We start from the raw sequence: 18,216 nt of genomic DNA on the forward strand, positions 1-18,216 counted from the left end.
GAAGGAGCCCTTCCTGATGCCCGTTGAGGATGTTTTCTCCATCTCGGGCCGTGGTACCGTCGTGTCGGGCCGTGTGGAGCAGGGTATTATCAACACCGGTGACGAAGTGGAGCTTGTCGGCCTTAAGCCGAGCACCAAGACGACGTGCACGGGTGTCGAGATGTTCAAGAAGTCTCTGGACCGTGGCCAGGCTGGTGACAACGTTGGCCTGCTGCTGCGCGGCCTAAAGCGCGACGAGGTTCTGCGTGGCCAGGTGCTGTGCAAGCCCGGCACCATCAACCCGCACACCAAGTTCGAGGCCGAGGTGTACGTGCTCAAGAAGGAGGAGGGTGGCCGCCACACGCCGTTCTTCAGCAACTACCGACCGCAGTTCTTCTTCCGTACCGCTGACGTGACGGGCAACATCCTGCTTAAGGACGGCACGGAGATGGTCATGCCTGGTGACAACACGGCCATTGACATTGAGCTTATCCACCCCATCGCTCTGGACTCCGGTATGAAGTTCAGCATCCGTGAGGGCGGCCGCACCATTGGTGCCGGTGTCGTGTCCAAGGTCGATGCGTAGATATTTTCTGCAGAGCAACTGCAGTAGATGCGTGGGAGCGAGGTGAGAGCAAACGAAAAGTGTCGAGTAAGATGCGTGAATAGTGTCTTGACCTTCGTGACCACAATACATACAATCACAACAAACTTTTGCTTTTTTCTTTGTACTAGAATACGTTGAAAAACGTGTTGCCAGTTTAATTTCAGTTTTTGCCACGTTGAAAATGACAGAATGAATGTAAAGCCGAAGTGGCAGATCAACACTCCTAAGCGGAAGGAAAACAAAAAGTAAAACAAAGCGCAAAACAATGAAAGCACATGTATCGTCATTTCGAGTGTCCCTTGTCTGCTTGTCCTCATTTACCAAGCAGTGTATCTCTTGTTGGCGTAGTGTCTTCAGCCAATTGAGTCGAGTCTACTGCGATCACCAGCGTCTCGCAGTGGCAGCCTATGAAGCAGCCACCGAAGCGGCCATGGCGGCTTTGGCCGACGCCGCGGCGCTGCTGGTCGCACGCGACTCGGAAATGGAGCTCTGGTACGTGCGGAAGGCGTTGACGATGTGCGGGAAGCTGGGTCGCAGCTCCGGCTGACGGTTCCAGCACGCTTTCATCAGTCGTGAGAAGAACGGCGGGCAGTCGCGAGGGATATTGGGCCTCAAGTTGCGGTTTAGCACACCGAGCGCGGCCTGAATCTGACTCATGCCGTCGTACGGGCACTCACCTGTAACAATCTCCCAAATGACAATGCCAAACGAGAAGACGTCGGCCTTCTCTGTGTACTTTTGGTTGCCCAGTACTTCCGGTGCCATCCACTGGACAGTACCGCAATTGCCTGTCATGGTTTGCACATGAGCCTTCACTCGAGCAAGGCCAAAGTCCGACAGCTTGATGTTGAAGTTTTTGTCCACGAGCAAATTGGGACTTTTCAAATCTCGGTGCAAAATAGGGCGCTCAAAGTGGTGCAAATACGACATGCCCTTGGCCGTGTCGTAGATAAAGCGCGATCTCATCTCCTGGTCGATCGATTTGCGGTTCATTCGCAGCACTCCCCACAGCGATCCGCGTTGCAACAGCTCCACCACAAGCGCGCGGTGTGGCGGCTCCATACACGCGCCCAAAAGTCGGCAAATATTCGGGTGACGCAGCACACTCATAATTTCCACCTCGGACTGAAACTCGTTTAGAATGTCGCTTCGCAAGTCTTGGCAGATAAGCAACTTGACGGCAACACTTTTGCCACGCCATTTGCCTTCGTGTACTTTGCCAAAAGCGCCTTCTCCGATCATCCGGCCCAAAGTGATCTCGCTGAAGTTGATGTTCTGGCTGTAGCTCGTGGGTCTGTGTTTCATCGCTGTTTTGTCCTTAGACACTTCGACTGGAGCTGGCGGAGGCTTGGCCGCAGCATTGGCCTCTTGTTTCACAGGCTCGACCGGAACATCCTTCTCGTCAATACTGATAATAGTCAGGTCGGTCTTGGCTGACTCGGCGTCGCTGTTGTCGGTGTCGTTGGTGGCCTTTGTGTCATGACCGGCATTGAACCAGGCTGAAAGGAAATGTGGAATCTTAGCCTTCTTGGCCCCGTCCAGTTTTAGCTGCTGCACGGGCTCCATAGGTTGGCCAAGGAACTCGGTCGAGTTGCGGCGACCTCGCTGCTTGCGGCCATTGTCATTGCGGACTGTGGCCACGGCCTCTTCCTCTTTCTTCGTCTCTTTCTCCTTTTCCTGCTGCGTGGCCTTTTCGGCCCGTTGCTTAGCCTTCTGCTGCCGTCGAAGCTCCTCCCGAAAAGCTGCCTTTTGATTGATATCTAGCGTCGCAGCCTCCGAGTCAACAGGCGCATCCGGTGCCGGTCGTGGTGGCAGTTTGGGTGCTCGACGGCCTGCCGGGGCGTTTCCTGTGCCCATTTTGATCGGCGAGCCCACCGTGCCGAAGAACGTGCTGGTGCGTGTGGGGGCCGCATTGGGGTCGATGCGCAACGCGTTGGGTAGGCTTCTTTCGGCGCTGGAACGTCAGCTTGCGCTGGTTGCCGCGCACCTTGGCGTTCTCCTTGTTCATCCTCGAAAGATTGCCGAGACCCTTCGGCTTTTGCTGGCAAAGAGGGAAGTGGCCGCAACGACCGAGAAACAGCAGCCAACCCTGGCCGCCTTTTCACTCTCTTCCGCAACCAAGTTGCCTTTCAACACTGAACTCCTTTTGCGGGTCGGTTGCCATCCTCTCCCGCAGTGACAACCCAGGCAACACGGAAACTGCCAGCCGAAACGACTGCGTGAGCAGAGCGGTCAACGCGGAGCTCCCAAATTAGAGTCCCATCGCTCTGGAGACGGATATGCAATGGCGACTAGAAATTAAAATGGTCTCTCTAGCAATTGAAGATGAAGGCGGTGCCTGCGCTGGACGAGCTTGAAGCTCAACGCCACTGCGGCGCACACATCAAGTGACAAAACTCGTGTCGGACTGTCCAGGTGCGGCTCCACTACCCAGATGGGTATGCGAAGCGGAGGCTGAAGCTGAAAGACGTCGAGTCGCAAGACAATTCGGCGCCGGGATCGAGTCTCTCTTTCTCTCTCTCTCTCTCTCTCTCTCTCTCTCTCTCTCTCTCTCTCTCTCTCTCTCTTTCTCTCTATCTCTCTCTCTTTCTCTCTCTCTCTCTCTCTCTCTCTCTCTCTCTCTCTCTCGCAGATTATAAGTTCCGGCGATGGATGGGTGGAATTGAAATTAACGGAGAATAAGCTCTCGTGTATTGGCTGCATTACGCCAAAAAGAGCTTATTTGATACCGCTGCGGCACCTGGAGGACGACAATTGAGTTGAAGCTTACTGAACCGAAATTGTGAAAACATAGCCATGCATGTACTAAAAGTTCAGCTCACACTGTCGAAAGACAGGAAGCATTGGTGCTGTATACGTGAGCCGCTATTATTATAATACATGTATTATTATTATGATAGGCGACGAGTCTCCAATGCGGCTCTGCTCGTGAATGCTGGCAATGGAGAGTCCATTGCAGAGTCTCCATTGCCAGCAGTCATGAGCAGAGCGCGCAGCAAACTGCATTCTCAGCACTCAATGGCGCTGGATCATACAATATGACTGGTACTGTACATGTACTGTGTGGTTCGGTAGCAGTGGTATGTAGCGTGGACACGCAGTGCAAGTGCAGAGTTCCACCTGGCCTGGCTGCACCGAGCACTTGAGCCAGTATTTCTCCAAATTATTTTCCAAAAGCAAAATGTGAGAATACTTGCTTAACATTTGAAGTATGGTGGTTCCTTCTTCTAAAGATTATTTTGAGACCACTCGTTCGGTCGTTCAGTCTGAACTCCTAGAGGCTCGAAGTAAATTCCTCCACCTTGAACAAGGTTTTTAGCGGAGACATTCTGCCCATAATACACATAAACCACCTCGCTTGTTCGCTCACCGCAGCTCTCCAGATTGGACGGTTCGTTTTGCTGACTATGCCTTTGGCTTACGTCGTCCTGTCGCCGTAGCCATAGAACGGGTGCTGGCACAGGACGGAAGCGAGTCTGCGGGATTTGAGGGGGCACACTGGTGGTCGGGCCGAGTTTAGCGTTGCATGGCCACGACTTACAAGTCCCCATTTTGCATTGTATCAGCGGAGACTTTCGCACCCCGGAGGAATGACTGACCTCAGTAGCTCGCTCGGTGGCCTCCCGCGTATACAGTTCAGCAAGGAGCGGAAGCAGCAGCTCGAGTCCACGAGTGATGACCTCGTGGACAGGGCGCTGCATGTGTACGACGACTTCCACACGAACAAGAAGCATGCCAAGACGGCCAAGCAATGGAGACTCATCAAGCGGAAGAATTCGCTAAACATTTACAGGGAAAGGGGCAAATTCAAGTCTCGTGACAGCCGAGTTTATCTCTGTAGCGGAGTTATGCCTGGCACTGTCGAGGACATGATCAGTGGCATGTATTTCGACGATACGGAGAACATGCGGATTGGACTCACCGTCCTCATGGACAAGTTCCTCGACGCCAGAGTGCTCCACGTGTTCGAGAAGAATGAGGTCACCAGTAGCGTCGTCTTCTCGGGCATCAAGTGGCTGGCGCTTAAGACACCTACGAACGCCTCGATCATTCACGACCGCGACATGCTCTTCTACAATCGTATCGGCCGGATTGTCGATCGTCGAGGACGATACTTTGTCTACTGCGTTATGGACTCGATTGATCTGGACGAGTTCCCAGCCAACCGACAGCATAATCTGGAGCGTAGTTCTCTCTCGTTGTGCTACCTTTTCCGACAGGTGCAGGAGGAGTGGGTGGGCTGCTTTATCATGGGTAGTTCGTCCATGGGTGGTACACTCCCACGAAGTGTGAGTGAACTCATCACGGCCGAGCGAATGCTGTCTGTAGGCAACTTTCTCGTCGTAGCTCGTGCCAAAGCGTATTCAGCTCGCATAGCCAGCAGCGCCGATCGTATCCCGTCTACCAGCGCCTCTTGCGACGTGTGTATGAAGAAGCCGAATATGTTGAGTGGCTCACTCAAACTCTGTATGGGTTGTCGACGAAACACGTGCAGGAAATGTCGCGAGTGGTGCACCGTATTCCGTCAAGAGCTGCGTACACAGAAACCTGGCAAGGAGAGGTTTTGCTCGCAGTGTATCTCGGAAGTGACGCGTCCTACTATTTCGAATTTCTACATCTGCAGTCTAAACGAATCTACTAACGAAAGTGGCAACTTTCAGGGTTCCAATTCCGTATCGACGACAGCTTCAGGTGTCAAGCCCAGCAGCAGCAGTCCATCTTCGTCGCCTAATTCGCACGATTTCTCTGAAGTTGGCTCGGACGCGTGGCCGCCAGGTCCACCGGATCTACCGGAGAACCTGGACGGCCTTGCTAACTTTGTGGAGCGAGCAAGTACAGCGAACGCAAGGGATATGCAGTGGAATCAGGAAGAACTAGACTATTTCTCGGGTATTCTAAGAGAATCCGGACACTTCAAGCCGCCGCAGTTTTCAGAGAACAGCAGCAACACAACCGCCAGCAGTAGCAACAGCCACGCACGACGAGCGCAAAGCTACACATTCCAACCGGGCAGCTCCATGCCTCCGCCAAAACAGGAGAAAATGGACCGTCGGGTGTCTCGAAGCTACGCATCGGACGACAACTCCGTGCCGCACCAGAAATTCTTTAGCGTCGATGAACTAGACTGACTCCCTCGTTCGGGGATGTTGAGGAAAAATAAAGATGCCCTTTGGCAACACCATGGCTACAAAACTACCAACCAGCACTCTCGTTATAAACATATTTGCTTTTCTTTATATGTTTTTATCAACTCACTACACGTATTCATTCCTCCCTGTCTACAGACTGCTAGTGATCACATCTGCAACAGCGATAATGATGTTAACCATCTGCGAGTACATGCCGAGTTTGGAGGCATACGCCATTTGCGCCGACGTGTTGATGAGCGGCACGACAGCCTCTGCCTTCCTGGCACTGTCGAAGTCTTTGCTGCCCTTGGATCGCACATCTTGCAACTTTTTGCGGAAACGTTCTTTAACCCAGCCTTGGATCCGCAACACGACGCCAAACCATTCTTCAAACTCCAGCGTGCGGATCGACTTGAGGACGAAGAACGATCGACGCAAACACTCTTCCTCGTACGAGATCATCATTCCCATGAGGAAGATCACAGACACGTAGCCCGCGTACTGTTGGTAGTAAGCTGGCGACATGCTACTGGCAGCGATAATGATGCCTAACGCCACAACAAAAGTTGTGTACGTCGCGTAGATGAAGCGCACACGGAAGCCTGAGCGATGTGCGAACAGCACGGCGTTCAAGAAACCCATATAGTACACGGGTTTCGGCTGACCGGGAGACGCGTTGTGTGTCTTCTCGTACGCATCGACCTTTGCGCCCGTGGATACAGCCAGCAGAAGAATGCCCATGCAACACACATGACAGGCAATCACCACGGAAGAGAAGACCTGCGTCGAACGCACGTAACCACCTTTGTTGATGAGCACGTCCAGGACGCGGTCTTTGGTCGCGTATTTGATCTGAGCGGCCTCCACGACCAACTTCATGCGAGCCGTATCTTCGGATCCGTCCGGATCGGTCACGACTTGGCTCTTGTTGTCGACATCTTGTTTCACTCCAACGGAAACCATCGAGTCTCTGGTAAGAGCGGCGTTCTTGGCGGCTTCAGCTTCTTTCACCCATCGCGCGTAGAAGGCTTTACCCAGGAAATACATGAACAAGGCGGCGGAGAAATACAGTGGCACCGTGACGCCGAATCGAAGTACAAGAGCATACGTCAAGTCGTTATCGTCGACAAGCGCGTCCTTTTTGACTTCGAGGAACTTGATATCTTGAAGAAGAAGCACGAGCTGGTTCAGTAAGAGCGTCCAGATAGCAAAGCGGATCGTCCGGAACACTCCCTGATGGAGGGATCCCGAGTTCGGATTCTCGTACGGAAACGGGTCAATGAGGTACCAGTACCGGTAGAAGCATTCCTCGACTTCTGGGTGCCGGAACTTGAGCGACCAGCGGTGCATGAGCGTCTTCCTACTGAACTTATCCGTCTTGATTTCGGCCACAGCGTCGGCGTCCATTGTGCCGGAGAACGGCAGTTGCAGACAAAAGTTCCGACGACGAAGAAGTTCCTGTCGGTATTGCGACACCATACCGCCAATTGCAGTGATACCGTAGTTGATAGCTTGGTACGAAATGTCCGTGTAGGAGTCGAACAGATCGGGTTGTGGCAGAGTGTTGCGGACACTCATCATGACGATGAGATAGCTGAAGAAAATGCCCCACCCGATGCAACACGACTTGATGTAGCGCATGCGGGTGATACCGAAGATTGGGATCAGCAGAATTAGCAACGGAATGATGGGGCCTTTGTATTTCTCGACGGGTTTCTTGGCAATCATCATGGCGGCAACAATCACGAACACTGTGGCCGTGACGTTCTCCAAGTACTTCCGGCCGATGCTTGTGAAAGTGGCAATGATGCCCAGCATGAAAGTCGGCAACATGACGCCAAAAGTCATGACGATAATGGTCGTCTCGTCCTGATCCGTACGTCCATTTTTCTCCGACTTGGACCATTGGTCAGACTGCCACTCGTTCAGGTAGAGTGCGGTAAGACCCACGAGCCCGATGAAGAAACAGGCGCGCACTCGGTCTACGGAAGTTTCCTGCGCAATGGCGAGGTAGTTGTCTTCGTAGAATGTTGGTGCGACGTTGGAGAAAAACAACGAACGGCCCATGTTAGTCTGTTGCTGGATGCGCTGGAATTGTTGCGTGTAATAGTTCTTGGCCTTGATTTGCTTCATGATGTCTGGCAAAAAGTGGCAAAAAAAAAGATTAGGTTATCAGTTTGCCAAAAACACTATTGCCAATGAACAATTTACCGTTGAAGCCGCCATGATAGTTGGGCGGTGCATTGGCACGTAGGATCGTTTCGTTCGCGTCGGCATCGGTGTAAGGCTTGGCACTGTGCGAGAGCACACGGCTGCGGGCGTGGCTCTGGCTCTGACTCATACTGGCGCTCTGTCGGCTGCGGGACAAGCGGCCGGATGGACGGGCACTTCCTCTGCTCTTGGGCGTATCGTTCTTTAACTCGATAAAGGAACTGGTTCGCTCTTCCATTATGTGAGTGCGGTCTTGTTCTGCTGTTGCCATTCACGGCAGCTCACCTGCGGAAGCGAAAATATCACAATGCGACGACGCTGTTAGTTCGGCAATTGTCAGGAAGCATGAAGCTTGTTTGACATTTGCCACTTCCAAAGACGTGAAAACTTACCCGCTGCGACCCTATTGCTCCGTTCCCAGAGATTCTGGAACTGAACGACGTGGCGCTGATGCCCTGCGGGCAGGGTGGATCAAATGTGGGCAGAGGAGCGGTTACCCCAAATCCCCAGATCAAGTGAAAACCGTCGCACGCAATGACCGGCTGGATGACCGGCTGGGAGTTTAGGCACACGCCTAACCTGCAACTCGGCACTTCTGGAAAAACGAGGACGAGGAGATCTCTGCCGAAGCAAAAACGGAAATGACGCGCAAATTCCAGGGACTGAGTTTGCCGATCACTCCGCCAGCGGTGCAGCGGGAAGTCGTGGATCACACGAGCGCAAACGGGCGATTTTTCGAGTCAGAAGCGCGTGACACCCCTTTTTGAAGCCATCGGCTGCACCATTTCCTCGCCTTGGCCACCATCGTCGGGTTGAAAAAAAAATTGCGTGAGTGAGCTCCAGGAAGGTGGCAGTCGATTCATGTATACATGGTACTGGGCTTTGCGGAGCTTGGCCTCGGATTATGAGACTTAAGCTCAAAGCAGCATTGCATCCTGCCAGCAGCCGCAATCCCCGCGACTTACATGGTGACGCCAATGATACATGTAATTGCAGAAAGGGCCGCCATAGCTTTAATCGATGAGGCCAATCATCTTTGGGTCCAGCTCACCTGAACGAGCACCTGAGCCTCAGCCTCAGGCGGCGGAAGGGTAGCCATTCGATTATGCGCGGACGTCACCCTGATGTACGTCACCCTGATGTATCAGACTGGTCGATAATGTCGTGGTTACTGCGTGAAAACGCGACTACTTACTGACAACCTTAATACACAAATTGTGCATTGTGCAGCACAATGCCCCGTTGCGTCAGGGCTACAGAACTGGAATGCAGCTGGTATACCCACACTCACCCTTTCGTGCTGGTCATCGTGGTGATGGCGCCAACAGTCAAGCTTTTACGCTCCAACGTCAAAGGTATCAGCAGCTTAAGGCTCACACCTCAGACGTGGTTACATGCTAATAATAATAATAAGAATGCAACCAATCACATGTAAATCACATGTAATGTAAAAACTTTGGAGCCATTGTGTGGAATATGTTGTAGAATATTTTCTGTAGCGGTTCGCAGCAGCCCTGTATTCACTATTAATAATAGTTACTGCTGAACATTGGGCGTATCCCTTTTCCGGTGGCCGCTGACGTGAGGTCCTGATTTTCAGAAGGCGCCACCAGTTGCGTGAACGTTTCTTGAACTCTCGAAGTACAGTGCCTGCGTTGACTTTAATTTTTACATTTGCTTTAATAATGGCTGTTTCAAGTTTACTCTGTAGTATCCATCTCTGAGAGCCAACTCGGTGGACGTGAATAAATAACACATGGACGACAGGATTCATGTTTCTCAGTGCCATGGCACGAAATGCTCTGATCCGATTGGATGAGCGCTTGCTAGGGCTAGAGTTTAAAGTAAATAAATTGACAGGGATGGCATTTGCAAGTGCCATGGCAAAGGGCAATTGCCATGTGCCATGCTACTTTTATCTTCAATAATGTATGTTCTAAAAATAGTTTTCAATGGCAGGGCAATTCTATTCGTAACCACGCCATGCCATGGCTCAATTTCTAGTGCCATGGCATGGCACGCGTGGCAGTGGTTAAGAGCCACCCTCAAGGTTCATTTGAGACACCCCGAAACGAAATCTAATTTTTTTTTAGATATTCGAAAGAGCATTTCGCGATATTTCGATATATGCTTTCAGTTTGTCATTTTCGCCAAGATGAAAACTCAGAAAGTTAGTTCCTTCTTAAGTTCGTTTCCCGTCGACTAATTGGCTATTCTGGGGTAAAATTTCGCGACGAATCCAACTATGCCACTTATTTTAAAAATTGATCTGGAAGACGTTAATATAGCATCTCAGTCTAAGTTCGTACGCACCTTCTGTCACAAGCAGGTACACAAAAAGGTCAAATGTTGCAATCTATACGTTAGACCCCTAAGGTATCACTTTGTTTTGTGATCCAGTTCCAGCTACTGGTAGGCACTTTCTCCTTGTCCTTAGTTTTCGACTTGCTGACTTGCCGTTGATTCTTGTTTGCGCGGTTTTTTACTTCTTGATCCGAAGTCGGGGCCGCGTAGATATTGTCTTTCTGAAACTCGGCAGGTACAAATAGACTTATGCATTTGGATGGCTTATCTCCACCCTTCATCTCTAGCCTGCAAACACGTATACGCACAGCCTCACCCAAATCGGCTGCCACTCACTCCATCCAATCCACTATCTACGGCGTGTCAACGACAGCAGCGCTGAGATCTAGCTGTCCGCCGTGAGGCTTCGCGCAAAACCGCCCTTCGTCAATTTGGTTTTTTTGCAGCGAGTCTGTAACGGGGTAAGAATTACCGTCACTAGCTTACACTATAGTGTGGAGGAAGGTCGCATTAGTAAAACCAAGTCTTATGTTTGTGTCAATTTCAACTCTGATTTATTTAGGACCAGGGCGGCTACCCCTGGCCTCGTGTGAACCACTCAAACACATGTCTATACCTGATTGGTCCATAAGTGAGCATGGCTCCTCACTATCAACCAATCAGATGATGACGCCTTGGCACACGCTACCCGTGTGCCACTTTATCTACTTACTTATGTAATAACTAAAGAAATATCTACCTACTTATGTAATTGGAGTTGGGCCCATTACATCACCCTCCTCTCTAGGTTGCGCTTACGCAACGTAGGCGCACGGAACGCATTTGAAGAAAACTCGAAAACCCAACGGAGCGAAGATGGCCGAGGACCACACGACGCAGTCAACGGGCATTAGCACCAGCGCAACGCTGGTGATAGCAGCAAACATCGACACACTAACGGCGGCGGTAATCTAGACAGCCGAGAGACCGGCAGAGCCGACAGTCACGAGAATCAGCGACGGAAGCACGCGGTCGCGCGTAATGGATGACGCTTTGGTTCCCTGGGACCTGTACGACTTGTCAGGAGCGGAGAATCCGGATACACTCGACACTATGAAGAACCACTTTCGTCGCTTCCGCGCGACGCGGAAGAAGTACATCGAAGGCGCTGATCGTGAGGGACGTCGTCTCTCCTGGTGTGCCTTCATCCGGCGATGGAGCCGGATGATGCGTGCTGGAGAAAGCTTTGTCGACTGGTTGGCGTATCGCGAGGAGATCCTCGGATCATTCGATTGGAGAGCTGCGCGCGAAGGTCGGCAACAACGCGTGAGATATGGATCAACTCTGCTTCGTGCACGTAGGAGAGGGATGTTAGTCCTGTGGTACTTCAACCCGTCCGACTCAACGCGAATGGATGGAACATTTCGCTGAGCGGCCACTCAGCGGAGAAGAGTCGGGATGGATCGGGAAGTACGAGCACACCCTGTCCAGTATGAATCAGGCGACTAATCGCGGCGGCTCATGCCGATGTTGCACGCGTCGGAGCGCGGCATCGTTGTCGCCTCCTCGTGCACGATCAATCGGGGGGCGTCTGTGAGGTAGACGCATACGGAGTTCGCCGGCCGCTTGGCTGGGTCGTTCTCGTGGCCGTTCTCGATCTCGTTCACGGTCTCCGCGGGGTGACCCGCGGAATTCTTCTTCTCAAGCAGCATGGTCTCATACTCGTGGGACCACGTCCGGAACGTCGCGGGGAAGGTTGGCGCGGGGCTCCCACGTACCATGCTCTGGGGGATAGCCGAGCCAATGTACCAGAAAGCGGCGCGCGGTCGGGGCCGCGCGAGGGGCACGACCCTGGACGTTAAGTTGAGCGGTCGAGCTGTGGGGATCTTCGTGGTCAACGATAAGCTCCACAATCCAGCGCGCATCACCCACCAAGTGTGGTCCTTCACGATGATACGACGTACGTCCTGTACGTCCAGGGCGAGGTGGAGACAGCTTCGAACCGATTGTTGGACGCTCAGATTGGGGCTGAGCGGGCGGAAGATCGTGCCTGGCGGGCTGAGCAGATCGCGTCGGAGCTTCGGCAGTCGAATCGGGAACTCTTTTTCTTGCCTACGGGGATTGGAGACGCGTGTGCTTGGCTCTGCCAAGCAGGGTGATTGTCCGCGAGAGCGGGCGCCTGGGGCTGACAGGTTTCTGGCTCGTCGGGCTGGTCGCCCGACGCATGCTCCGTCTGCTGGCTCGGGTCAGGAATCGTCGCAGGGAAGTACCGCTTGAGATGCCCAACGTAAAACGTCGGAGGAGTCTAAACGACATCGGGATGTCCAAAGTGTAGGCGTCGCCCACAGCCTTGGTTGCTCGAAAAGGGCCGATGAAGCGTGGAGAAAGTTTGTTGGCGCCGAGGTTGGTTACGGTAGAAGCGCGGATTCCCTCGGTCGATAGAAGAACGCGATCTCCTATCTTGAATACATTCACGTTCTTTCGACGGTGTTTATCAGCTTGTTTCTTTTACTTGTCCACTGCGTTCTGCAGTGCGTCGCGGACGAACCTTGAGATGGATGGATTGCCTTTGCATGACAAATTCCGCAACTGCCGAGCGATCGACAGGAAGCACCGAGGGTTTCGATGTATAATTGGCCGTGGGAACTTCCTGCTCGCGAATCTTGCTGCCTGGATCGATCAAGTTCTGCGACGTCCATCTCGTTATCGGAGATGCAGTACGCCGAGGAGGCTCGATGGACCGCTTGGACGGAGAGCGAGACAAGGCGTTCACACTGGCTACACCCGACGATAACCATGAATTCGAGTGCGCCGGCAGGCCTGTTGGCACCGGTGAGGTTACCGGTGCGTGCTGAGACACCGGCTCACGTACCGGTGATGACCACGACACGGACTCGTTGTCCGCAGGGCTGACCGCAGCTCCAGCATCCATGTCGACCGAAGGAGGTTCTTCCCCGCCAAGGGTGGAGCCGCCAGCGTCCGTGGGGTGGCCCACGGCGAGAAGTGCCGGAGCACGTGGGTGTCAAGCGTTGTTCACGAAGAACGGCGTCATGCCCGTCGAGGAGTGCTCGGCGTTGTTGAGTGCGAATTCGGCTAGCGGCAGGAACGAGCTCCAGCTCGTGTACGAAGTCGCGTAGCTGTGGAGAACGTTTTCAAGGACTCGGTTGACGCGTTCTGTTTGTCCATCCGTCTCCGGATGCACCGCGGTCGACATCAGCAATTTAGTTCCCAAGAGCTCGAAGAGGCGTGACCAGAACGCGGATGTAAACCGCGGGTCGCGGTCGGACACGATAGACTCCGGCAGACCGTGGTGACGAAAATCACGTCGACGAAGTGGGCCGCGGACTCTTCCGTGGTGATTGAGGCTGCCACCGGAACGAGATGGACCATCTTGCTGAAACGATCGACGAACACAAGTACACCCGTGCGCCTGTATCGGGCGGAAGGCCGAATATGAAGTCCATCGAAATGGAGCGCCAAGCTTCCGTGGCGACCGGAAGAGGGCGCAATGGAGCCTGAGACGTCGAAGACGGTTTGACTCGCTGGCAAGTTTCACATGTGCGGACCCACTTGCGTACCCACGTGTACATGTGCAACCAGTAGAAGTCTCTCGACAGAGCCGCGTACGTCTTCTCGCGACCGAGATGTCCTCCAGTCGGGGCGTCATGGTACTCGGGGATTATGCGCGCACGTAGATCAGCGTCGTTTGGTACGACGACTTGAGGTCCATCGAACCTGTCGATGCTGTATTTCAGCAGATTGCCGTCCAATCGATATCGGTCGATCTGATTACGCGTGGTCCTTGACAGGGCGCTTAGCGTGTCACTACTAGGAGCGCGCAGGTGCTTCATGATGGCACTGTATATAGGGTCATCATCGTACGCTGTAGTAATCTCGTCGCCCAGCGGAAGCGTGGGCGTGGTCAGCGTCAAGTTGATGTCTGACGACACGCAGACCGCACACTCGTCGTCGTCCTCATCATCCACCTGATGTCCTAGCGCTTCACGGGGATCGTAGTCTGGACGCCGAGACAGCGCGTCGGCGAGAATGTTATTCTTGCCCGGCTTGTAGTGAACAACGAAGTTGTACTCGGAGAAGAAGGACAGCCAACGGGCCACCCGTTGCGACAAGTGAGGACTCTTCATCGCTGTCCACAGCGATGCGTGATCAGTGTAAACCGCAAACGACTGTTCACCGAGCAAGTACACTCTGAATTTGATCAGAGCGTACCGCTTTGCCAGGAGCTCCTTGTCGTGGACTGGGTAGTTCTTCTCAGCTGGCTTCAGCTGTCGCGACTGATAGCGGATAATGCGTTCATGCTCGTCATCATCGAACTGCATCAGCGCACAACCGATGGCAAAATCGATCGCATCGCAGACGACGTGAAATGACTTTGAGTCATCGATAAGCTTCAGGATCGGCGCAGACGCCAAGCTCTTCTTCACCGAGTCGAATGCAGCATGGTGGTCCGATTCCCAGATCATGTCCTTCTTCAGCAGCGAGAACAGCGGCTGGATCAACCCAGCGTAATTTTTCGTGTACTTGTGCAAGTAATTGTCCATGTCAAGCCACTGACGCAACTCAGTGGGGCTTGTCGGCGTTGGCCAAGCACAGATAGACGAGACCTTCTCGGGATCCGTGCGCACACCGTTCTTGCTCACGTAGCATCTCAACACCGGAATGTCCGGTGCACAGAAGACACATTTCTTCAGGCTTGCGTAGAGCTTGTTCTCTCGCATCACCTGGAAGACTTTGCCTCGGGTGTTTCAGGCGTACTTCCACGGCACGGAGGTTGCCCTCAGCGCGGACGAAGCGCATGGGAGACCATGCGATTGAAGGTGGCGGGTGCGTTCTTCAGATCCTGTGGCATCACGAGCCACTTTCAGACCATCCCGCTCGGTGTACCTAAGGCGGTGAGAGGCACATCACACGCTCTCATCAGGATCTGATAGAATCCATCGGTCAGGTCGATGGCGCTGTAGATGACGCTGCCAGCCATGGAGTCCAGTACTATGCCCTTCCGAGGGATCGGAGTCTGTGCGGGGATGGTGGCATCATTCAATTTGTTGAATGCGTGAACAATGCGCCATCCCCCTGTAGCTTTCTTCACACAGAACGTTGGACTGGAATGGGGAGAGGTACTCTCGCGCACGTGACGCGCCTTTCGGCGGCCCTCGAAGAAGTCATCGATCGCTTTCACTTGATCAAGGGGAAGTGGCCATTGTCTGGTGACGCAGTGCTTCGTACTTGGCGCGAGATCGATCTCGTGCTGAACCCCACGATCCACCGGTAGCTCGGCGAGGATCTCATCCGGGAAGACGTCGGCGTACTCGCAGGCAGTGTCGTATACGGGATTCTCTGATTCTCGCAAGGCCTCTTAGAACTGCGTTTGGAATCGTTCCTCGCGAGCAGAATTAGGTTCAGCACCTTGCGGACGTGAATGTTTACTATTCATTGCGACTGCATTTGCTGACTCATCCACCGAGACTGCCTCGATGACCAAGCACGCGTGCTCGACGTCTCCAGCTTTGAGGTCCCGAAGAAAGGTCTTCCGGGACAAGCCTGGAAGGCGTGTGATCGCCGCCGCTTCGAGCGGCGGACTCGCGACTGCGATAGTGCGCGACCGACTCGGGCCTCCTTCCACGTACTCGAGCGCGCTGGCCGATTCCATCGGCGGGCTATCGCTGGTCGTGGAGTCTCGACGAAGTTTCAGGCGTCATCTCTTCAACTTCTTCTTCGGCTTCTTCGAGCTCACGCTCGAGTCCGACTCACTGCTACTTGACGATGCATCACCCTCCTCTAGGCGCGGGAGACCGTACTCGACCGGGCCGGGAACACGCGGGAGCCCCTGCTCAACCGCAGTATCGTTTGACGGGGGCCCAATCCATCCAACAGCCGAATCGTTCGACGGGAACCTCTGCTCTACCGCCGTCTCATGTTGTGGGAGCCCCTGATCGACCACTGTCTCGTATTGTGGGCCCTGCTCGACCACCGTCTTGTACTGTGGGAGCCTCTGCCTGACCACTTCACCATCTACCTCGCGACACCGCGAGGGTTCTTCGTCCAACAACGTAGCACAAGCCAGGCAGAGAAGGCCATCGCCCGCTCTGTGCACTGCCTGTGTCGTTGCTGTTTTGTCCACGACTGTGACGTAGGGCCAGTCTCTTGGCGCCACCAAGAGGTAAGGGAAGACCTCGCTCACGTTAAATACACGTCGACGCTTGACCGATTGGGCCATCGAGTCAATCTCTGGCTGATATCGCGCAAGCCAAGAAATGCCCAGGATGCAGTCAAGCGCATAATTCACCTCGATCACCAAGAAGTCGTCCTTGCTACGGAAACCATCGAACGTGTACGACAAGGACACGTCACGTCGCGCAACGGCGAGCCTTACCATCTGCGATTTTGACCTAAATCTCACCCGTATCGTCCCGGACGCGGACGCTCTTGGGTAGTACCGACAAACACGACGCGCGAAAAAAGTTGTTGGTCGCTCCTGAGTCAAGGAGCGCGCGCAGTGGTCGCCGAGCACCGGTGACGTGGAGGCTGACGATGATCAGTCTCGAGTCGCCCGGCGTAGTGGTGGCATTGGTGTGTACTTGGAACACCAGAGGGCTCGAAGGTTGGGCTGCCACCGGAGGGCTCGGTCCTTCGTTAAAGCCAGTAGGGTGCCTTGCACCTACTGGTCCTGGTCGTTTTTGAATGAGCGACCGAGGAATGTTCCGCATTGGCGTGAGCGACGACAAGAGCTGGCGCGCGGCACTCCGCCGCGCGGTGATCTTTCTTCTCACAGCGAAAGCAAATGAGGGAACGATTGCTTCGCCCAGCGCTACCGCGGTAGGACCCGCGACGTCGATCGCTCGACGTGTTGATGGCGTCGATCTCCATGGGCTCGGGGGTAGACCCTCGGACTTCCGCAGGTATGGCTGCGGCGTACGATGCAGCAACCATGTAATCCTCGCGAATCGCGAGTGCATATGCCTCCTCGATAGAGGAGGGCTCAGCTCTGGTGAGGCAGTATCGAGTCATACCCTCGCGCATGCCGAACACGAATACGTGGACTTGCGAGGCCATGTCGACCGGCTTGGTCACGATGCATGACGCCAGATGTCACGTTTTCTGGACGTAATCACACATGGACATCTTCCCTTGCCGAAGAGCGAAGAATTCTGCACGAACGCGAGGCGCAAGTCGCTCTGGAGAGTTTCCAGAGTTGGAAAAGCCTCGGGGTCGACAACCAGCTTCCCAAGGGCCCATTCTTTGGCTTTCCTAATTAACCGGGAGAGAAGGAAGCTTACCTTGGCGGATGACGCCTCGATGCGTCGCGAGGCGATAGCGAAGTCGATCTCGCGGAGCCACCGGTTTAGCGGGAGCTGGTTGTCGCCGGCGCCAGAATACAAAGACATCTCCATCTTGACGACTTCATTCTGGGATGGACGCGAGGGAGTTGACACCCGCCGATTCGCATCGGCGAGCCCGCGTTCCATGAACTCTTGTGCCGCAAGACGTTGCTGGTCGGGCGTCACTGAGTTCAGCAGCGATGCGACAGCGGCGTGTCCGGACAACGCCACGAGGCGGTGAAGCGCTTCCCACTCCACGCGAGTGAGATGAGGGAATGCAGCATGCTCCAGGGTCACCCCGGAGATCTGGACTTGGCTCATCGTAGACTTGGTCGTTGGAAGTACTACGAAGCGCTGCCAGGTGAAACGGGGTAAGAATTACCGTCACTAGCTTACACTATAGTGCGGAGGAAGCTCCCAATAGAAAAACGAAGTCTTAGGTTTGTGTCAAATTCAACTCGGATTGATTTAGGACTAGGGCGGCTACCCCTGGCCTCGTGTGAACCACTCAAACACATGTCTATACCTGATTGGTCAATAAGTGAGTCTGGATCCTCACTATCAGCCAATCAGATATTGACACCTTGGCACACGGGTAGCGTGTGCCACTTTACCTACTTATGTATTACCTAAAGAGATATCTACCTACTTATGTAATTGGAGTTGG

At 53.8% G+C, this 18,216-nt stretch overlaps 4 protein-coding genes across 4 annotated transcripts; 2 read left to right on the forward strand and 2 right to left on the reverse strand.

Annotated features, from left to right (window-relative positions):
• Positions 1–5: 5 nt before the first annotated feature.
• PITG_16915 (elongation factor Tu) lies at positions 6–565 on the forward strand (the record flags this gene model as incomplete). The annotated part of the gene is made up of 1 exon (XM_002897290.1): positions 6–565. One exon carries the CDS (start codon positions 17–19, stop codon positions 563–565), a length of 549 nt encoding a protein of 182 aa, XP_002897336.1.
• Positions 566–991: 426 nt separating this feature from the next.
• PITG_16916 (protein kinase, putative) lies at positions 992–2,594 on the reverse strand (the record flags this gene model as incomplete). Its single annotated transcript, XM_002897291.1, has 1 exon — positions 992–2,594. One exon carries the CDS (start codon positions 2,441–2,443, stop codon positions 992–994), a length of 1,452 nt encoding a protein of 483 aa, XP_002897337.1.
• Positions 2,595–4,176: 1,582 nt separating this feature from the next.
• PITG_16917 (uncharacterized protein) lies at positions 4,177–5,715 on the forward strand (the record flags this gene model as incomplete). The annotated part of the gene is made up of 1 exon (XM_002897292.1): positions 4,177–5,715. The coding sequence occupies one exon, from the start codon at positions 4,177–4,179 to the stop codon at positions 5,713–5,715; it is 1,539 nt and encodes a 512-aa protein (XP_002897338.1).
• Positions 5,716–5,865: 150 nt separating this feature from the next.
• On the reverse strand, positions 5,866–8,553 carry PITG_16918 (uncharacterized protein; the record flags this gene model as incomplete). Its single annotated transcript, XM_002897293.1, has 4 exons — positions 5,866–6,588; positions 6,664–7,853; positions 7,927–8,211; positions 8,319–8,553. The coding sequence occupies 3 exons, from the start codon at positions 8,195–8,197 to the stop codon at positions 5,866–5,868; spliced, it is 2,184 nt and encodes a 727-aa protein (XP_002897339.1).
• Positions 8,554–18,216: the final 9,663 nt, after the last annotated feature.

This window comes from Phytophthora infestans, genomic scaffold, assembly GCF_000142945.1.
Source record: "Phytophthora infestans T30-4 supercont1.46 genomic scaffold, whole genome shotgun sequence".
Taxonomy (NCBI): Eukaryota; Oomycota; class Peronosporomycetes; order Peronosporales; family Peronosporaceae; genus Phytophthora; species Phytophthora infestans.